At 39.4% G+C, this 21,960-nt stretch overlaps 1 protein-coding gene across 1 annotated transcript; it reads left to right on the top strand.

Annotated features, from left to right (window-relative positions):
- The first annotated feature begins 626 nt into the window (after positions 1–626).
- On the top strand, positions 627–17,766 carry IFNLR1 (interferon lambda receptor 1). The gene is made up of 7 exons (XM_053454800.1): positions 627–755; positions 8,565–8,682; positions 9,289–9,467; positions 11,500–11,645; positions 13,400–13,553; positions 16,385–16,509; positions 16,984–17,766. Exons 1-7 carry the CDS (start codon positions 689–691, stop codon positions 17,710–17,712), a joined length of 1,518 nt encoding a protein of 505 aa, XP_053310775.1. The 5' UTR covers positions 627–688; the 3' UTR covers positions 17,713–17,766.
- Positions 17,767–21,960: the final 4,194 nt, after the last annotated feature.

Raw genomic sequence — 21,960 nt, 5'->3', positions numbered from 1 at the left:
TATGAGAACAATAATCAGAAAAAAAATATTCACCCAGTAACTGTTTCCTAGTAGAAGATGTGTAATATTTTGTTGTTATGCTTATGGGAAAAAAAACTCAGGTTCCAGTTGTGGGTAAATTGGTGCAGTTTATTACAGGGTGATGTGTGAATAACTACTGCCCACAGAGAGACTCTCAAATTCCAACTGCCTCAACTGAAACTAGATATGTTATATAATCATCATAGAATTTGAATACTGCTATGTGATTGGTTGGAACATAGATATGCAAATATTACAAGATGTGTGGTAGATTAGTCACACAGCTACACATCAGAGGCTAATACTGCGAGGGAATGATGACGGATCAAATATGATGTCCTTACAGGAAAAATGGGCAGACTTGATGGACTGAATGGTTCTTATTTACTGTCAAATTCTGTGTTTCTATAGTCCCGTCCAATGAAACCTGCTCTATATAGTTCTATATAGTTCTAAGAACAGAGGGGAAACCCCAACTGATAAGGTCAGGTGAAATAGAAACTATGGTAGAAAGCAGTAGGCGTGTGTGTGTGCGTGTGCAGCTGCCTTTTAGTGGGTGGGTTCCAATCTAGTCGTGACCTCAGGTACTGTGATCACACGTCAGAGTGCCTCTCCCAGAGCAGTCAGCATTAAATGAAGTGCAGTGTTATGGAGCTTTACTGCAGCAATGTCTGCCCGCTTTACCTGTGCTTTCCTGCTATGTCAGTGCTTTACTACACGTATTGCTTTTGCAGGTAAGATTAATAATCTGTGATTCTTGTGTTTATGTCTGTAAAGTGAAGCAATCTGGGCTAAAACTAAGGGAAACGTATGCATAGAAGGCAAACGTATGTCAGAATGTTTCGAGTCTGACCCTTTATTATAGGTTTAGATTCTAACCTCAAATTAATTTGTGTGGCTCTTCAGGGCAGTTTGGAAAAACATACATTGTCAGGGTGAGCTGAGAAACTGGAACGTACTAAAAGGAGCTTAAACTGCAACTGGATGGATACCTGGAAAAACATAATATTCGGGGATATAATCTTTAATTATGGGGAAACAGCTTATTGATCCAAGGAGAAATCTGACTGCCATTTCGGGGTCAAGAAGGAATTTTTTTCCCTCGTTAGTGCAAAATTGGAAAGAGTGAAGCCGGGGTTTTTTGCCTTCTTTTGGATCAAACAGCAACAAATTAACAGATATAGGAAAGGCTGAACTTGATGGACGCATGTCTTTTTTCAGCCTATGTAACTATGTAACTATGTAACTATGTAAAACGTGCTGTCAAAATTACCAGTAAACATAAAACAGATGATCACAAGGGGTTTTGAGGAACATAGGAAGAGCCACAGCCCAATGGAAGTTAAAGAAACCACTTCTTAAACCTTGGAAGTTAACAATAAGTATGTGAAATATTCTAGATGTTATTGATTTTCAGGTACAGTCCCTACTTTCAATCATTATGGCAGTATTTCCAATTTCACAAATGGTCTATAGACTCCGCTTTTTTATATATGTTCAATAATTAGTAGTTAATATGCCTTTTAAATTGTTTTAAGTAGTATTACTAGTGCAGTAATGTTTGCGCTCTTGTACAAACAAAAAAACAAGATTTGTTCACCAAGCAATATTTGCCTGTTGGATCCACAACAAATAGCGTACCACAATGCACTCCCTATGACACGGTGTCATTTTTTTGTTGGTTTCTGTGGTTTTTGGTGCTTTATAATTTGCATGTCCAATATACTCAGAAGTAAAATATCCACAGAGAATCAGCTAACGTGCAAAACATGCTCACTGTAGGTTACTGGTATGAAGTAGAATCAAACAGCAAGGTCATCTGCGATCAACCTGCAGGTATAGGCACATGTCATACGCACACCTGTCGTCCTCTCGTGAGCGCACACCAGATCCCACGATCATGTAGGTGCACCTTGCGAGCAGGTCCCTGATGTAGCCTGCTCGCGCATGGGCATTGGTGGCAATTATATATACTATACACACTATACAAAAAGCAGGCCATATCAAAATCCTGATTGAGGTCTAATGGGGTAAGAGTTTTTAATTTGTGGATCCAGAAGCCCTTTCTCTGGGATTTTTTTTTGCAATAGAAACACTTGGAAAAACACTTGAAAATACCCGAAACATTTGGAAATACCTTTTTCAAGTGTTTCCGTCGTAAAAACTGTACTTCCAACCCCAGAAAGATTATGATTTTTTCCAACTGTGTCATAGGTGAAACTTTCAAAATCAAATGCAGGATCACATGTTTTATGATGTGGCTGTAAGAAAGAATATATTGGGAGGACATTCAATATGTCTGAATGTATAGGGGAACAGATATACAGTATCCAAACAAAATTAGAAAACACACCTTTTTCAGGATACTAAATGTAGCCAATGACATTCGTGGGGGAGATGTTGTAAATAGGCTGTCCCAAAGACAGAGCTTTAAGGTCTACAACTGAAAAACTCTTACGCTAATAGTCCTACATCAGGATTTCGATATGATTTACTTCTTGCAACCATTTTTATTTAGATCACATCAGTCAATGATGCACGGTTGAATTCCTCTCAGTGTATTTAATTTTTGATTTGAGTTTTTAGAAAAATCAAATAGTAAATGAAATAGTGACTCCACCAAACAGTTTATAGTGTAAGTGGAGTACAGACAAGATTAACTCAAGTTTCACTTGTGCTAGGCTCCATATGTTTAAAGTATGCTATACAGGTTTTAAATCACAGGGCTTAATGAAGCAATTCCACACATTTAATGTATAATTCATACAGAAATTAGGATTGGCTATGGGGGTTGTCATCACTTGGCAAATAGTGTAAATAAGTATGCTGTGCACTAGGGAGTCTGATTAGGCCCATAAGGATGATTGGCTCTCAATTGTGCAAGAGAGAGGCTGCATAGTTGCCAACGTTTAAAAGAAAATCTCAAGGACACTTTCCAACACAAATATGCATCATGTACCTGGCATTTTACCAAACCCACTTATTCAAAGCTCCGTCTACTCTGCCCACCCAACATAGTTTGCATTTAATTTAGATTAGCCTAGTTATTATGGTGCAGATTATGTCACTAAAATCCCACCAACACTACCATAGATCCGTGGTATGCGGTAGATACATGTGCAGCGCAGCATCTATATCAGGCAGGTTACTTTTATTACCTTTATATTGTGGAAAGTAGATAAATAAATGAATAAGTACCGGTAATTGAGAAAAGTAATAATAGTGTAAATGCAGAGATTTAGTAAAAAACAAATTCACTAAACCTTGTGATTTATTCAAATTTTGTGCTGGTCGGGGACTGGTCATGTTTTTTGAATGAGCTTAGTGGGACAAAAGGGACAGTAAAGTAACTAGAGGTTACTATAATGTACTATAATTATGCGTGTGCAGGTATTATAGCATAGCCTTTATCAGCATACAGTTAGCCTGACATATGTTATTATTATTTATTGCTTTATATAGCGCCATCATATTCTGTAGCGCTATTCAACGGTTAGAAAGGACATAACAAGTACTATATAACATAACAATTTGACTTACAGAAACAACAGGTGAGGAGGGCCCTGCTTAAACTAGTTTACAACCTAGAGCAGGGCTCGACAAATCCCAGGCGCCAGGTCGCCATGGCGACAGAGAATTTTGTCCTGGCGCCTAGGTTTTGTCAGCCTCTTACATCCAGAAAAAATTGTGGATGTAAGAGGCTGAGTCACCACACGGGGGCGCTGCTGCTACTGTCTGCCCAGAAGTCTGGGCAGACAGCACAGCCACTCAGAGCCCGCCCCCGAGCCTGAGATCACTGTAGGCTGAAAACATGGTTGCTGGAAAAGCAGCAATCGTGTTTTCAGCTGCCACAGGCAGCTTCAGGGAAGGGGTTTGTGTGTTGATTGGGTCCCCACACAAGTCTGGGGACCTCACCCAACACCCCCCAGCTGCCTGATCGCTCCATGGGAGCGACAACGCAGCGTTAACCCCTTCAATGCCGCGATCATTTCAATGCCGCGGCATTTAGGGGTTAATTCCCGTTTTGGGGGCTTTGCTGCTGGTGGTCTGCCTGGAAGCTCAGACAGACCAGCAACAGCAAAAACGAGCCCCCACAAGCCCTTTGATGACTCCTGTAGGTATGGAAGCCTACAGCAGTCATCAAAGAGACTCCCTTTGCAATGGCTGGTCCATAGACCAGCAATTGAGTCCCAGCTGCCAGAGGCAGCTTCAGGGACAGGGGAGAGGGTTCTTCGGTCTCCACATGAGTGTGGAGACCAGCCCCAACACCCCCCGCTGCCTGATCGCTCCCTGAGAGCGACAGTGCAGCGTTAACCCCTTCAATGCCGCGATCGTGGCGTTTTAGGGGTTAACTCCCATTTTGTAAGGGGCTCTGCTGCCGGTGGTCTGCCTGGAAGCCCAGGCAGACCAGCAACAGCAAAAAAACGAGCCCCCACAAGCCCTTTGATGATTCCTGTAGGCATAGAAGCCTACAGCAGTCATCATAGACTCCCCCCTGCAGTGGCTGGTCTATAGACCAGCAATTGCTTCCCAGCTGCCAGAGGCAGCTTCAGGGACAGGGTGAGAGGGTTCTTTGGTCTGCCATGAGTGTGGAGACCAGCCCCAACACCCCCCTGCTGCCTGATCACTCCATGAGAGCGACAGTGCAGCGTTAACCCCTTCAATGCCACAATTGTGTATGACACATTTGTGGCATTGCAGGGGTTAACATTTGTCCCCACAAGCTTTTGGGGAATAAATATCTGTCAATGCTGTGCTCCAATGGAACATCAGCATCGAAAGAGTTAAAAAAATGAAAAAAATGTATTTAAAAAAAAAAAAACAAACAGCACTGACCTGAAAGTCCAGGGTGCTTCCAGGTCAAACGCTGTGAGTTTAGTAAGTGGGCTGATGATGATCGGATCCCTCCTGACCAACTGTTAGTTTAAAAAAAAATACTGGCTCCTAACTTTTTTACCTGGCGCCGAGATTCACAACAAATTTGTCAAGCCCTGACCTAGAGGGAGTTAGAGTATGTTACACAAGAGGTAAAAGTACCACTGTTAGGGGTAGACCGGCCTCACTAGTATAAGTATTGCATGAGTGGGACTAGGAAAGGTGAGCTAAAGGAATATGGGATGGGGTTAATGTGCAATGTTGTAAGCATCATTAAAGAAGTGGGCCTTGAGGGATTTTTTGAAGGACCGAAGGCCAGGGGGAAGACCGGCTGGGGAGGGCATTCCAGAAGATAGGGGCAGCCTTTGAGAAATCTTTTAAGCATGCATGAGAGCTAGAAATCAGAGACGAGTGTCACTCCAACTTGTGTAATGCATACTTGGACTTGCTACCTGCCAATTTCAGCATGAGAGGGGTTAATTTGATTGTATAGGCATGTGGTGCCAAAAGGTCTTATAACCTGAATTTGTCTTTTGAAGCTGGGACTACAACCAGGGCCCTCTGCAAGAAATGTTATAGTAGAGGTGCCTCTATGTCTACTTGCTGAGTGATCCACCATATGCCTGTATCCCCTCATATATAGTGAATTCTTTTGATATGCTAAGTGACCACTAGCAGTCAGGAAAACCATTTCTTCCAGGGTCATATCCAACACATACATCAATAATAACCCATAGATTCATAATCATACCTCCTTTTGTGCATATCTAGAACTGGGAAAGCACACCCTACAAAAAGAATACAAATATGGGTAGTGCAACGTAAGCTGTTTGGAAGAAATTGTGGAGTCCAAGGTAGCAAGTGTGACATATCTATTGACTTCATAATATACAAGCAAGATTATTGCTGTGACAAGCACAGGAGGGAGAATAAAATGAAATTTACCTATTTTGACTGATATGGTTCCACCACACAAGGGGGAGGTCACCTATGGTTCCTATAGGTACACCTTCCGTCCGCTTATACCACCTCTGGGCGGGCTTGGAAACTCGAGCTGAACTGGAAAAAGTATAAATTTAATGAGAGGAAATTAGTCGGTGTGCTTACTAGGGGCCAAGATCTAACTTTAAGTAAGTCGCCATTTGTCTTCTCTAAGGACAGAAAAACTGTTACTTTACCATTCAAGCGAGTAGTTAGGTTTTCTGTAATTTCTCCCTTTTATTTTTATGTGTTTGGTGTAAATAATCTGTTTATCATCTGCTTTGTATGCACTGTGACTATTTTTTGTTCATAATAAATATTTCTTTATTAAGTTCTGCCTTTGTCTGGTAAAGACTCACGTTACCTGATTAGAGCAATTTATTGGTTATTTGAAATCACATAGTTATTGTGTTAAAGTATATTGTGTGGGCAGGGCTGGCCCGACAATGGAGCCGAGTGCCGCCCCAAGCCCTTTTTTTTTAAAGCCGAGAAGAGAGAGAGAGGGCGCCGAGTAGTTTTATCTTACCAAGTTGTCAGTGTCGGAAATGGGATATATTTGGGGAAAAAGGGGATTTCAGGTGCCGACACACCTTCGTCTAGGGGTTAATATTTTAAATCCAGGTAGCTCGAATAATCGCAAGAAAATACTTATTTGATAGGAAAATGGAGGGTTTAATGATGAAGCCTATGAAGGCTAACACACACAGGGTTACATTGGGAATGAAGTTGTGACTGCAACAATGATGGAAAGATTGTAACAAACTGCAGCAAGGATGGGAAGATTGTAACAACTAATGACATACAAGGAGTTCTTATAGGGTGGGATCAAAGGTACATTACTATTGGTTAACTAATATCAAAACACAATGCTAACACTATTACACAACATACAATTTACAATCCTATAGATAAACTAATCTCAAAAGACAATACATACAATTTACAATCCTATAGATACAATCCCAGGGATACAACATCAAAAGACAATACTAACACTATACAATGTACAATCCTATGTACCCGCTCGGCGCCCCTCTCTCTCTCCTCTGCGAGCCCTCTAGCTCGGTCTTGGTGCCGGCTTGTAAAGTTGAGCGCCAGAAGATGACGTCATTTCCGGCGCTCAGCATTACAAGCCGGCACCAAGACCGAGCAGGGAGACTCACCGCAGGACTGCTGAAAGGTAAGTACGGGGGGGAGAGGAAGGGTAGATAATGGGGGGGGGGCAGGGAGAGGAAGGGAAGATAATGGGGGGGGCATTTTAAACTTCACCCCAGGCGCCATTTTGTCTTGGGCCGGCCCTGTGTGTGGGTTCTTAGTCTTATTCCCTTGGGAGACCAAGGCACCCCATTTATAAATGGTCTTGGTGGTGGCAGCGTTATGATATTAGTTATATCATTATAGTTAATTATGGGTGGTATTAAGGGTGGATATTTTTATTCTTATCACTATTTCTGGTCTAGGGAAGGCAAATAGTGAATTGTAACCCTTTTACCACCAGACCCAAGTCACGCTTGGTGTAAGGTGGGTTTGTGACAAAGAGGATAGAAGGAGATCATTGGATGTTATACAGCATAAGCCCCACTACTATATATTGAGGCAGACACTGATGGTTGTACTGCTTAACTTCCAGAATTTTATATTGAGACACACAATAACAGTTGTACAGCATAACTCCCATAACTATATAGCAAGGAAAACACTGCCAACGGTAAAGTTTAACTCCCATCATTGTGTACTGAGCCTGGAGGTGGTCCAATATAACCTCTATCAATACATACTGATCCCTGACAGTGGTACACCACAACTCTCATCATTACATAGTGATCTAGACACAGACGGTTGTAAAACTTGACTCCTATCATTATATAGTGACCCAGACACTCTCTTTCACTCTCAGGCTCTCTCACTCAAATATAGAAACAGTAATTGGTGGGAGCGCTTAAGGAGTTAAATATTTAAACTCAGACTGTAGAACAATCGTACATAAAAATGTAAAAAGTACAAGACAGGATCTATAAAACAAAAAAAAAATGAATAATTAAAAAATATTCCGTAAATAAACGATGTATCGAAAAATAGACGTACACCTTAAAAAACAATGTTCACATATATAGTGTATTTTGAAATGCTGTATGGTGATAAATATGAGACCTCAGACGGTTCGCCATACACACAGCTTCCTCAGAGGTGTAGTTGAGAAATATTGATTTAAATGGATCCTTACTAATAGATTCTCAGGTAAACAAAAAAGGGAAAATGAAAGTGGTATGGTGAAGGGACTATGGTCCCTTAGATTATTTGTGATTTAAGATGCTGTATGACATAATGTTCACCAATTCTGATTTAGAGCAATCAATGACGTTAGTTCTGTTGGCACCCGGGAGTGAGAAAAACGTTTATGAAGTAAGCGAGTGATTCTCCGCAATGCACGTCTAGCGCTTGAAGCTTTCACTTTGTTTGGATTTTTCATCAGCTTCTAAGTTTGAGACTTACAAACTGGAGCAAAATGACTTGTCAATGAGAAAAATGTGACAGAATGAGAGAGAATGATGCACCGGAATGTTGTTGAAAACAGGTTGAAATTTTTTTTTCACTTTAAGTCTCTGGCATTTTCCAGAGGGCAGGTCTAGCCTTGTACAAGGCCCTTGGGAACCCATGAGTAACTTTTTCTCCTTCTTTGCTTCTAGGTAGTCTTCATTCACCATTAAATCTTACAACAGTTTCCCGGAACTTCAGTTTATTCCTCACATGGCTTCCAGCACCTGGAAATCCCACAGATGTATTCTACCATGTCTCCTATCAACTGTAATTTGAACTACACAGTAAACCTTTTTCAAAAATCTCACACATGATATAGTCTAGTTATAAGTCACTCTTCTTTTTTATAACTTGAATGACGCTCGAATGATGCATTACGCCCTTTCATAAGAATGCTATTTTGTACCTGCAAACCAATGTGACCAGAGCTGCCTGGCATGTTTGTTCTTATTTATCATTTACTGCGCCTACACAAATTACATATTAGACAGGTAGGACTTTCAGTTAATCATTTAGTGTCAATGAAAGTACGCTTAAAAAAATTCACCTGTGATATTTTATATGCAACTAAATTAGGTGGGAAAAAAAAGCGTCCCCAAAAAACTATATATAAAAACTATTTCCATTGGCCTACTTAATACAATCCATTCTACTATATCCAATGCATTTAGCGCTTTAATTCACAGAACATAAGGAACATATGAATGGGGTTTTACTGTAAGCCAGGAATGTTGCTGAATATCAGTTGTACCTACTATCCAGCGGGATAAATTCTAAGTAAAATTGAAAACTTAGGGAGAAAAATGCAGTTTTATGTTTTGCCACATAAGCTAGAAAAGTATAACATGACAAGTCATTCTTATTCTCTTTCAGAGTTTCTGAGAAAATCTGGAAACCTGTTAAAGGTTGCAAAAATATAATCATGACAGAGTGTGACTTGACGTGTACTCTCAAAGAATACCACTTGAATTATGAAGTACGGGTTAGAACTTTGTTTGGAACGTCTTTGTCACCTTGGATAAAATCCGAGAAGATCTCTTACATGTTTACAAGTAAGTCTTTGACAGATTATGGAAAATGATTCAGTTGGGGCTCCAAGACACAAAAGACTAGTACTCCTTCCTTCATGCCCTTATGTAGAAATGTTCTGAATTAGTTTAATGGGTGGAGAGTACGCAGGCAGCAGCATCAGGTGTACTGTGTATACAAATTTGTTCACAGGCATTGAGGACACACTGCCAATTCGTTTTTATCAACTGGTAGGGTTCATGACTGCACCTTGTTGGCTCGTATCCAGCATAATGGCTAAGCATATTAATGGACATCGAGCCAAAAGAGGCAGAGCAAGTGGGTACTAAGAAACCACACAAAGCAGCATTAATGACCCAAACATCATATTAATAAAGACAATGCATTAAATGCCTGATGTTGCTATGTACAGTATATATATATATATATATATGTGTGTGTATGTGTGTGTATATATATATATATATATATATATATATATATATATGTATATATCTTTGTTTCAGACATGTTAAACTTTAGCAAAATACAAAATGAATAAACAGAAGAAAAATCGAAATTAAATCTCCAATACACCATGGTAACACTAAGCACAGTAACAAGACACAAAGTAGTTACACTGCATCAGCAAGGTCCTCCCCAGGCAGAAATGTCAAGACAGGCAGGATTTTCCAGATGTTCTCTCCAAGCTCTGAGTGTCTGAGAACTGTAGATGCAGTGGTCGGCCAAGACAACTTAATGCAGCAGATGAAACACATCATGCTTATTTTCCTTCGCAATCGGAATATCAGCTTTGCATTGGCAGAATACAGTGGGACCCTGGTACACCCATCTACTGTCTGGAAAGGTCTGGTCCATGAAGCGGTCCTCATGGAAGACGTGCGGCAAAAACGCCATACCTCTGATGTGTAAACAAAGCCAACCGTTTCACCTATCAAACATAGAGGTGGGGTGCAGAAAACTGGCACAAGGTGCTCTGGACTGAATGTTAAATATTTGGCTATAGCAGAATGCATTTTGTTCACCAAAGGGCTGGAGAGTTGTACAAGAATGAGTGTTTTCAGGCAACGGTAAAGCATGGTGGAGGTCCCTCGCAAGTTTGAGGCTACATGTCTCCCAGTAAACTTCTTTACATTAAATAAAATTAAAAATCCCAGGAGCAAAATAAAAATGGTAATGACAATTAACCCCTTAATAGTCTCATAGTACACTTTGGGACAAAGGCTCTTTTAACACTTTTGCGGTGTTGCTGTTTAGCTGTAGTTTTCTTCTTTCTCACCCACACACATTATATATTGTTTTTTTCAGGACAAGCAAGGATTTCTTTAGATGCCATTATTTTATCATATGATCTAATTTACTGTAAAAAAAATAATGATAAAATATGGTGTTTTTTCGTAAAAAATGACTTTTTCCTCACTTTTATTTCACAAATCTTTTACTAATCTGCAAAAACTAATGAGTTTAGAAATACCCAACGTTTTTATGTTTTTTGCTTTTTTTTCTGCAAGTTATTGGCAATACTTTTGTCCGAACTGAAGGGTAAGAAACAGAATTTGTTGTCCACAAACAAATGAGCCAAAAACGAAACAAAAAAATGAGTCTGAAATGATTTAGGGCCTTGGGCAAAAGTCTATTAAGACCTATCTTCAGCATAAAGAATAACAAGGAATCTTGGAGGAGATGTATGGCCCTCACAGAGCCCTGATCTCAACATTATCAAGTCTGTCTGGGATTTTATGAAGAATGAGAAGACAATTATAAGATGTTTGGAATAACCAACCTGACGAGTTCCGTGAAAACAAAATGTTTGCAAATGTATCTAGAAGAATTGATGCTGTTTTGAAGACAAAGGGTGGTCATACCAAATATTGACTTGATTTAGATTTTTCTTCTGTTCGCTCACTTTGCATTTTTTAATTGATAAAAATAAATTATTAACATGTCTATTTTTGAAAGCATTCTTACCTTACAGAATGTTTTCACACTTGTCTGAAATTTTTGCACAGTACCACATAACCTATAGCATGTGATGTTACTCTCTCTAACTTTCAGTAGAGCCTGATCCACCCACAATAAATGTGACAATAATGAACAACAACATCTATGTTAAGGCAGCAGCACAAACACCAACATGCCTCACATATGTCTTCAACTTGAAGTATGACATAGAGATCTGGAAGAGTGGAGAATCTACACAGGTATGTTTACTGGTTTTCTCCCTTGGTAAACCACTATTAATTTAACACAATACTAACATCTTATCTTAAGTGTATAGGTTGACACTATAAAAACATCCCAGACATGAATAAAACAATTTAAATCACCAAATTATAGAAAGTACAGATTATATCAAAATAGCAGAACTCCGAGAAGGTATCAGGAAAGTCATCATTAATTAAGAAATGGCAGTGAAGATATACCTGATGCAATCAGAAACTGATTTGTAATTAATTCACTCTTTACATATATACGGTACTTGGAACTCTACAAATTATTAACATATTGAGAATTGAAATATTTTATAGGTAATATTAGTCTGAATAAGTAAAAAATTTACTTTTATCAAAAAAAAAAAACATTAAATAAAATCCAGCATTGCATGGATATATTTTTTATTTTTTTTTAATTGATTTCTAGGACATTTGTCAGCAACTTGCTACAATGCATCACTGTACAAGAGGCCTTTCACCAGTTGTATAGCTGTCATGACAGAATTCTGTCAACCTCCATTTAGGAAAACCATTTTATACTTTACATTAATACATTGTAGCAAGCTATAAAAGGTTTTCATGAGGTTTGTTCTAGTGATACTTTTGTAGTAAAGTGCTGGCAAACATCCCAGAAATCAATTAAATGGAAACAAGTAAATGAAATCCAGGTTATATCTGCACTAATCAATTTTACACTAATCAATTTTATATGGTTAGTTTATCTTGTTATATAGTGTAGACTACTCTACATGTATATTGTGTGTTTGTTTTCTAGACCTACTTTTTCTTTGTTTAGAAAATCAAACTGAGATGTATTAATTTAACAAGCACAGATTTTCAATAATCACCGTTGATTGAAATGTAGATGCTTAGCTTTCATTGTAATATTTTAGCAGTCGCAGTCCTAACCCTATGACTAAAAATGTAATTTTAGGCAAGTCCAGGATTCACTATGTGTTTTTCACATGTGTTAAGTACAGTAAATGTTTGGAGGGGTCCTTAATCTGAGCCCAGTATGTTCTACACACTTGGGATATGACAAGTACTGATGTATTGTTAATATATTTCAACATTACTGAACAAAAACATGCACCTTGTTTTATAGTGACTAAAGGGACAGTCAGGTAATAATTGTTATATGGAGAAATTAACCAAAACTACATTAATTTAACACTATTGTTAGTAGTAAAGAACACCATAGATCCAAATACAGAGGTGGATAATATAGGGTTTGTATGTTTGGAAAAAAAAAAAGACAAATTGTGGAGAGGCACACCTAAATTAATATAATAAAATAGCAAATTGTGGTGCAACACCCCTGTACTATACTCACAAAAGCCCATAAATTACCAAAAGTAAAAGAAGAAGGTCCACAGAAATACAAAAATACACTATTTATTACAAAAAATAAAGCAATACTGTGCAATGTTGTAAGATACTTACAACAGGCATAAATGGCAATTAAAAAAGCATTACCAGTGACAAGAGTGCTGGATAGTGGATACTCACTGACCATTCCGACTTTTGGCCTGACACCCTTAAAGCACTTGAGCATCTTTATACATCTTTGTACCTTTTAGACAGCTTTTGACAGATATACTTAACATTCAAGTATAATATTGATCATTTAGATAACAGCTAGGAAATATATACCTAGATAAATATTGACATAACTAAAGCCACCTAGAATGTTTGGTTCTTGATAGCTTCAGCAGCATTTGTATCCGCCATTTCATTAACAGAGCATATACAGCAATGAGATGGTCGGCTCAATACTGACAAAGGAAATGACTGGACTCAAAGGGACATACTGTATAGCTGCTCGGACAAGATACACAGTGGATCAAACCAAACTCAGCAAGTTCTCCAGTCCGTTTTGCCAGCTAATAAATGAAGGTACAATTAAAGTAATTTATGTATATTTTATGTATTTCATTTACTTCCAACTAATTTATTTTCCACCTGTAACTCCTGTGAATCCAATGGTTGCAAAATTGAGAGAATTAAGCATGAGCACTTGAACAAGTTGAAGAGTGTCAATTCCCATTGGTCATTTTGGGGAATATAATTATATTGATTTGTTTATGTACATTGACCATCATTTGCAAGCAGTTTGATCAAGTTAAAAAAAAACACACACAAAAAGGAAATGACACACACTAAAGGGCACCTTTTTTTTAAAATATGAGAAGGTGGGGGCTTTACATTTGTCAAAGATGTGCTGATGGAAAGATTAAAAAGCATCTCTATGATATAAGCTATTATAATTTAGATATAAAATTATAACTGTTAAGAGAGTACACGGCCAGAACAATCCCAGCAGTGTCAGAATGTAATGTACACGTCAGTAACAGATCACAGGATTGTGGGTGCTGTCCAGGGGCGTTGCTAGGTCTCCAAAAGATCCAGCAAAGAGCCCACACCCAATTTGATAGCAGTGTAGTCCGCTTTGGAAGTAGTCGCTGTGTACTCTACCTATATACACAAAATATTTACAAAACATTTAACAAAATTTGGATTTCTTTATTTCCACCAGCAACCTGTGTGAAATATGCAACCAAGTCTGTCTGCTTTAGATATCCCATTTTAACTTTATAATATGTACATAAAGGCTTACCCCGAACCCAGATTGCACCCACAGGGGTCTCCTCTCAGAGTCTCAGGTCTCCTTTTGATTCTCATTATTTCTTCCATTTCTTTTTATCTTTCCCTTGATTTTATCAATTTTTTTTCTCTATATCTCCCCTTTATCACTCTTCTTTCTCTTTATTTCTCATTTCTATCTCTTCCTTTTTTGTTTATCTCTCTTTGTTCTCTTTATATTCCCACCTTTCTCTTTATCTTTCATCTTCTTGCCCTGTCTCTTTTCTCTTTGCATCTCTCTTTTCTCACCTTTCTCTTAATCACCCTTCCTCTTTCTATTTACCTCACCTTTTTTCATTTTTTTTCCTTCTTGCTGTATGTCTCCCCTCCTCTTTCTCTCTACTCCCCTTTATCATCCCTACTTTTTGTTTCTTATTACTCTCTACCACTCTTTTCTCTTTTATCTCTCCTCATTATATCTCATCTTCTGTATTTTCTAATCTCTTGCACATCACTTGCACATATACACACATACCGTGCTCAAATACGCACACATGCATACACACACACACACACACTTACGCATCCATGCTCACACTTATTTGCATACATACATGCAGGGCCGGCCCTATAATGGGGCAGACTGGGGCAATTGCCCCAGGCGGCACTTTAGAAGGGGCGGCACTTTGCCGCCCCAAGCGCTTTTTTTTTGTTTTTTGTTTTTTGAAGCGGAGGAGAGAGAGGGGGGCACCGAGTGGTTTTCGCTTACCCGCTCGGCGCCCCTCTCTCTCTCTCTCTCTCCTCTGCGGCGAGTCTCCCTGTTCGGTCCCGGTGCCGGCTTGTAATGCAGAGCGCCGGAAGTGACGTCAATTTCCGGCGCTCAGCATTACAAGCCGGCACTGTGGCAGAGCAGGGAGACTCGCCGCAGGACTGTTTAAAGGTAAGTACCGGGGGGGATCGTAGATTATGGCGTCGGCGAAGTTTAAAATGCCAACCCCCCCCCCCCGGCGTCGGCGGGGGGGGCGGCGTTTTAAACTTCGCCCCAGGCGGCGTTAAGTCTTCGGCCGGCCCTGCATACATACATGCATGAATGCTCACAAACACAATACACTTTCTTTACTTTTTCTCACCCTCTCCATCCTTCTCACCACTCCCATAGCTCAGATGCAGCTTGTCTGTTCCATCTTTATCCTCAAACAGCTTGTCTGTGCTATATTTGTGCCTTAACAGCTTGTCTGTGTCTCAAACAACCTGAATGTGCCATTTTGCCCCAAGCAGAAGGCCAGTGCTATCTTTGACCCCCAAACAGCCTGTCTGTGTCATTTCTGCCCCCCAAAAACCAGCCTGCTTGCGCCATTTCTGCCCCCAGGACACCTGTGCACAGTGGTTGTTATGCTATTGGGTCCCACCTTAATGACATTTGGAGGCTGTTGGTTAGCATAGATGTCCAATGATGCTCTACCAGCCTCCAAACCGGCTAGCCCACCCGGAAATCTCAGTAGGCCAGGCCGCCCTGCATATAGCTGAACTGCCCAAACGTTTGGTTAAATGAGTTTAATATGTTTATCTGATCTAGGTAAGTGACAGATTGACTTTAGCGATCAGGGCCGGCCCAAGACATAGTGCCGTCTGGGGCGAAGTTTGAAATAACGCCCCCCCCCCTGCCGACGCCACTGCTCGTTATCTACCCTTCCTCTCCCTACCTTCTTATTATCTACCCTTGATCTCCCTACCTTCTCATTATCTACCCTATCCCCCCCCTTTGTACTTCAATTACCTTCCAGCAGTCCTGCGGTGAGAATCTCCCTGCTCTGCTTACTTCATATTCCGGCGCTCAGCATTAGAAGCTAGCACCGAGACCTCTCTCCTCCGATTAAAAAAAAAAAAAAAAAAAAAAAAAAAAAAGTGCCTCTTCAAAAGTGCCACCTGGGGCAATTGCCCAGGCCTGTTAGCGATATCAACTACACATTTTAGACTGGTTGTGTGCTGCTCTGGATGTGGCATTGATAGGACCAGAAGTGGATGGTTTTTAACTCCTATACACTGCATTTGATGCCACAACAGAAATTACACACTGTACCATGTTTGATAATTACTGGCCCACTAACTCACACTTGATTTTGTTTTTTTGGTTTTAATTTTAGGTGAAAACCCTCTCTGGGGAATGATTATTGGAATTCCACTGTCTCTGTTTCTTCTGTGTTGTGGATTATTTATAATCTACATTAAGCATTGCAGAACTCCTGCAACCAAAGTTCCTAATACATTGGTAAGATAGTTTTTAACGATCACATCATCAATTAAACACTTTGTTTTATAAGCCTAAGCATATTCAGTTTATTGATGTTTGTGGTTTATATTCTAATCCTATGTATAAGTATGTCAATAATTCAAGATCACGCAATTTATTGGTATTTTGTATAACTGTGCGTATGGATTATATTCCATCCTATGGTTAAGTATGAGCAAAAGTACTACCTTTCAATTTGCCATTAAACATTTTGGTACATTTCTGTAGTAATGATACATGCGTCACTAATTAGATGTTTTTCTTTTTACTTTTCTGCCATAAAGGAGTCTCCCATATAACATCATCCTTGTTCCCTTAATTGTTTTCTTCTCTCTTTCTGGCATAGCAAATTATTTTGCATCAATCAATGTTATGATTCTGTTGTTGTCATTTAATGAAGTTAGACATTAACAAAGGATTGCGATCTGATTCTTATTTCCTCCTCTACCTTAGGTTTTTACCCAATATGCACCTTGCTTCCAGGCCTCAGCCTTTACAGCAATCAGCTGTGAGGAATATCACAAGGTTACCAGTGAGGAAAAAAGAGATAAGGACCATGAGGCCATTCTTTCGCCCACACCTGATGGTGTTGATGATTATTTTTCACCCGGTCTTGGATATACAGAGAGATGTACACTCCAAGAAGAATCTTTAGAACATTGCTCTACAAATAGAGATTGTTATATACAAACACCCTCAAGAAGCTTACTCACCTGTTCTAATACAGATCAGAGTTCTTCATCTGGGTTAAGCTTTGGAGAATATGAAGGTAAATCTGGACCAACAGCTGTGTTAACATTGGATGATATTAAGACAAATGATCAGAGTGTTACTATATTAAAAACAGAGAGCACCAAACATGGCTTACATGTAAGGGAACCTACAAAGACAACAAGCTTCACTGACATGCTATGTACTTTGGACCTTAATGGAAACAAAAATGTCCCCTTTGAGACATTGCAGATAGCAGGTGAAATCAGTGGTATGGAGAATGCTGATGGTATATCATGCGATCAGTTCTACTCTGACAGCGAAGATTTGGAGTTGCAGTCAATGGAAGATCTCAGCAGAATTACTGACAACGTTTACTGCAAAAGAGAGCAAAATACTAGGTGCACGGGCTACGAAAAGAAGATGGGTTACATGTCAAGGAATGCTGAACACTGCTTTCTTTCTTCTTAAACAGTATACCAAATGGATTTAATGCTCACATGAGCATACATCGCTGCTTATAAACAAATGAACAATTTGATGGACCTACTAGGACCTCCATTGTCTGTGGAAGGAACACTATATATTTAACTAGAAAAATATAGAAAAGTAAAACTTACTTCCGGTTAGGAAGCTTGAATGGAAACCTCTATGAGGTGGTGCCTGATAATGTTTTGACACTGTTTTCTTGTGTTAATAAAAATACATAAACCCTTTGGTGTGAGGCAATAGAATGATGTTGTAGGAAAAAACATAAGGTATTTAAACCTTTGTGCTAAAAAAAATGGGGTAGTAATAACATAACAAACAGTGGAAGGACAGAAAAGGTTTTACTGCATGTATGGCCTACCTGAGGTTTTTGTTTGTTTAGACTTAGCTCTATCCTTCCATTAGGCTGGTAGATGTAATTCAGTGATATATATAGATATATATATTGAAATTATTTACATAGCATACCACACTATACTCGTCATTTGCAACATTCAAACTTTTAACACATTGCATGAAAAGAACAGGCATCGATTGTACAGCACACACACTGACTTTGGCACTATGCATACACGCAATATACTTGCAATATACTTAAACACACACATGTTGACTATTCAGCTATACTATTCTCGAGTGTCTAATAGACTCCTTGTACATTTGAAAGGTGTTGGAGTGTTGTTATTATGTAAACTAGAGATGAGTGCAGAAGTCATGCTTGTAACTTAAAGATGCATCTATTGATGGTAAGATGACATCATTGGGAAGTTTTGTCTCTTCTCTGATCTCACTGTATGGTAAGCACATAGAAATCAGGAAAAGGGGCTTAGAGTATGTGTGGTCAGTAAGAGAGGTTCATAAGAGATCCCAGTAGAGTATATGCAGAAGATCAGGTGGGGCCCTGGGCAGAGGATGGAAGGTACACTTGGTCATGTAGTGTATATGTATCTAGAATTATGTGAAAATGTATTTACCCTGTGTCTGATTATTCACATTGGCAAGTGTCTTGCCAGTTTTCGTTCAGCCTCCTAGTGACCGCATGAGCCGGTGATGGAACATGGTTGACGAAAAATAACGTGGTGTGACGTCTTTCATATTACCACCAGGTGGCACTAAATGAAAATAATAGTATTTAGTACAGAAACAACTATAGCGGTTAAAGAAAAAGATAAACTGGAATAACTTTTAGGTAATTATCACCTAGACAAAACTAAAATGCAAAAAAGCAAATAAAAAAACAAAAAAATAAATTTTTTGTTCATTTTAAGTGATGTTGGTGTTTTTATTAAGTGTTATTACTTTTTGTTCAAATTATTAGGGGTTTATTATTTATATTCTCTATTATTCTATTTCTTCTTTTCAAAAATAGCTACCGTGAGATCTTGTATTAAAAGTTTCACCAGCAGCGTTTATGGACACTGCGGGTTAGTATTACATACTGCGGCGCCCAACACTTCCCATTGGGATGGAGAGTAAGGAACTCTGCATGAAGTGAACATCACATCAAACTTTGCTATTTTAGAGCTATTTTTTTTAATCACTTGGTATTTGTGACATATGCCAAAATTATCTCACAAAAGTTTTATATTTATAAATGGGGTGAGAAAGGAAGGGGAAAAAAAGTTGGGGAAGCAAAAAGGGAACAGAGAGAGGCAGGAAAGAAGGGAAAGTCAGAGGCCAGTCAGACCCCAGTCCCCCCCTTCACCTTCACATACCAGGGAGTTCGCAAGCCACCCAGAACAAAACCACTATGCATAGGACAGACCGTGGTAACATAGTACTCATCCCAGCTATCCCACGTATTCTGGAAAAGATGCAAGGTGTTAAAAGCCGAATGAGCCAACCGTTCATAAATACACGTCGTAGCAACCGAGTATAAGACTTTATAAATCGTGTGTGGGGGTGCATCTTTTCATTTGCGCGCAATGCAAATTTTAGCAGCAACTAAGACATGCCCCAAGAGCTTTTTATGTGGGGAAGCCAACGAGTGCGGGAACATATCAAGCAAAGCCACCTCCACCCCTTCATCTATCGGGATATGCAGCAATCGAACAATTAGATGGAAAACAACCCTCCAGAACAGTCGGAGCACCGGGCAGCTCCACCATGTGTAAAGCATAGTACTGGTTTCACCACATTACCTCCAACACAGGGGGAGGAGGAAGGAAACATCTTAGCAAGTCTAGAAGGCACGGAATACCACAGAAAGAGAACCTTACGATCGGTTTCAAAATGCGTAACGTTTTTAGACACCCCCCGGAACGAAGAGAAGGGCCCATTACCAAATCTGAACATCGTACTCCCGACCCAATTCCTTCTCCCACTGCACTATATATGGAAGTTTATCATCAGACCTGTGACCCAGCTGGGCCGCGTAGCATACAGAAATAGGCTGCAGGACGCAAGGAGCACTCAGACAAAGCTTAAAAATCGGTGTAATGGGACATGGAAAGGAAAGGTCCCCCCAAATGGGGTAATAGGGCATGCCTAATCAGTAGGTACTTAAGAAGTCTTGTCTAGGTAGGGAAAAAAGGATCTTGCAATTCCTGAGAAGACCGCAAACGGCCCTGTGACAGGAGGCGTGAGATATGAACAATACCGCTGTGTATCCAGTTATCTAACGAGATGTGGGATGAGAGGTTTCAGAGTAGACAACAGGGCACAGGCACTAAGTTGAGGAGGAAATTTTAGCAGGGATCAATACTCATCCCAAACAGCCAGTGAGAGAGACGTTGTAGCTAAGACATTCGGTAGGTGAGGCCTGCAAATCTTAGGAAGCCAAAGAAGGTCTTGCAAGAGAAACAGGGATGTGGATAATGACTCTTGATGCACCCAAGCCACACAAGCCAGATTTGTGCAAGACTGGCAGCCAAATAGTACATTTTGAGATTAGGGACACCCAGACCTCCCAGCAATTTAGGGCGCTGCAGAACTTGGAGCAGAAGTCGGGGCTTCTTGTGGAGCCACACAAATTTTGAAAGTCGCGGAGTTTGGATGGCGTTTGGATGGCGTATAGTTTTAAGAGGCTATGTATGACACACAATCAGCACCCTAAAGTATTCTTATTGAATATAGATTTAGATAACTGTCAGGGTGCAGCTTGCACGGGGTGCATGTGTGGCAATTATCTAATGGGTAGCTGTGGGTTAAACATTTTGCCCACTGCCTGAAGATTTTTATTGTGGTTGTGCTTCAGTTATAACTCAATATACAGCCACCAGTACTGTAACAATGACAAATAACAATGCCTTTAGGTGGCATTAACAAATTGAACTAATATTATTCAACAACATTATAGGTCAAAAGACTATGTAGATCTCATGATCACTTCCCAAGACAGCAAAACATAAAACTGAGATCTAATATGAACCAAATAAACAAATCAGTCTCTACACCAGCCGTATATGAATCACACATGCCAAAACCTGCCAACCCTACTTTTATTCAATAGAACTACATATATCTGAGAAGCATCACTTTCAAAACACATTACCCAGTACATTTTAAATGTGTACAGGTACAGCTTAGCCCACAATATAAAGAAAATCTATTTGTTATATACTACTTGTTATGTCCTGTCTACCCATTGTACAGCACTACGGAATTTGATGGCGCTATATAAAACAATAAATAATAATAATAACAACATCCTATGGCAATGTGCATCAATTTGTGAATACAAGCATATGGTAAATATGCTTACTTTCAGATCATAGAAGTTTCATTAGCCAAAATTACATTGCTTCAGCAAAACTGTAACTAACCCTTCCAACATAAAAAAAAGTAAATCCCCCTTATCGCTCCAGAACATCCAGCTGTGGTGGGATTCCAAAGCTGCAGTGGGTTTAAAAAGCCAGAAACAAAATGCCGTCCTCTGTTTTAATATTAACCTTTTAGTCGCAGATTCTATCATTTAAACCTTTAAAGTCTATGACAAGAATAAAGGTGTGTAATAACTACATTTAAAACAATGTATCTACTGTATATACTGTATATATATATATATATATATATATATATATATATATATATATATAATTCCCTATAATGATAATAATTGAGGTATTGTACATTGTAGCTTCTTAGATCACACATTAGAAAGTTGAAGAGTTTGCAGTTCTTTGCTGTCTCTTTAAACTGCCATCCTCCTCCTAGCCTTTCCTATATCCAGACTCCTCCTGGTCTCAGAATCTCTGCATATGACCCCAAATTTACTGGTCCCAGGAGGGA

The sequence above is a fragment of the Spea bombifrons genome, chromosome 2, assembly GCF_027358695.1.
Source record: "Spea bombifrons isolate aSpeBom1 chromosome 2, aSpeBom1.2.pri, whole genome shotgun sequence".
NCBI classification, from domain to species: Eukaryota; Metazoa; Chordata; class Amphibia; order Anura; family Pelobatidae; genus Spea; species Spea bombifrons.
The sequence above is the reverse complement of the archived record's forward strand: the minus strand, read 5'-3'. Positions and strand labels throughout refer to the sequence as shown.

What these genes read in the sequence shown, in the direction of transcription:
- IFNLR1 (XM_053454800.1), top strand. Translation starts at nt 689, where the DNA reads ATGTCTGCCCGCTTTACCTGTGCTTTCCTGCTATGTCAGTGCTTTACT. An exon ending in TACCATGTCTCCTATCAACT is followed by an intron (nt 8,683 to 9,288) that starts GTAATTTGAACT and finishes ATTCTCTTTCAG; the next exon opens with AGTTTCTGAGAAAATCTGGA. An exon ending in CCAAAGTTCCTAATACATTG is followed by an intron (nt 16,510 to 16,983) that starts GTAAGATAGTTT and finishes CCTCTACCTTAG; the next exon opens with GTTTTTACCCAATATGCACC.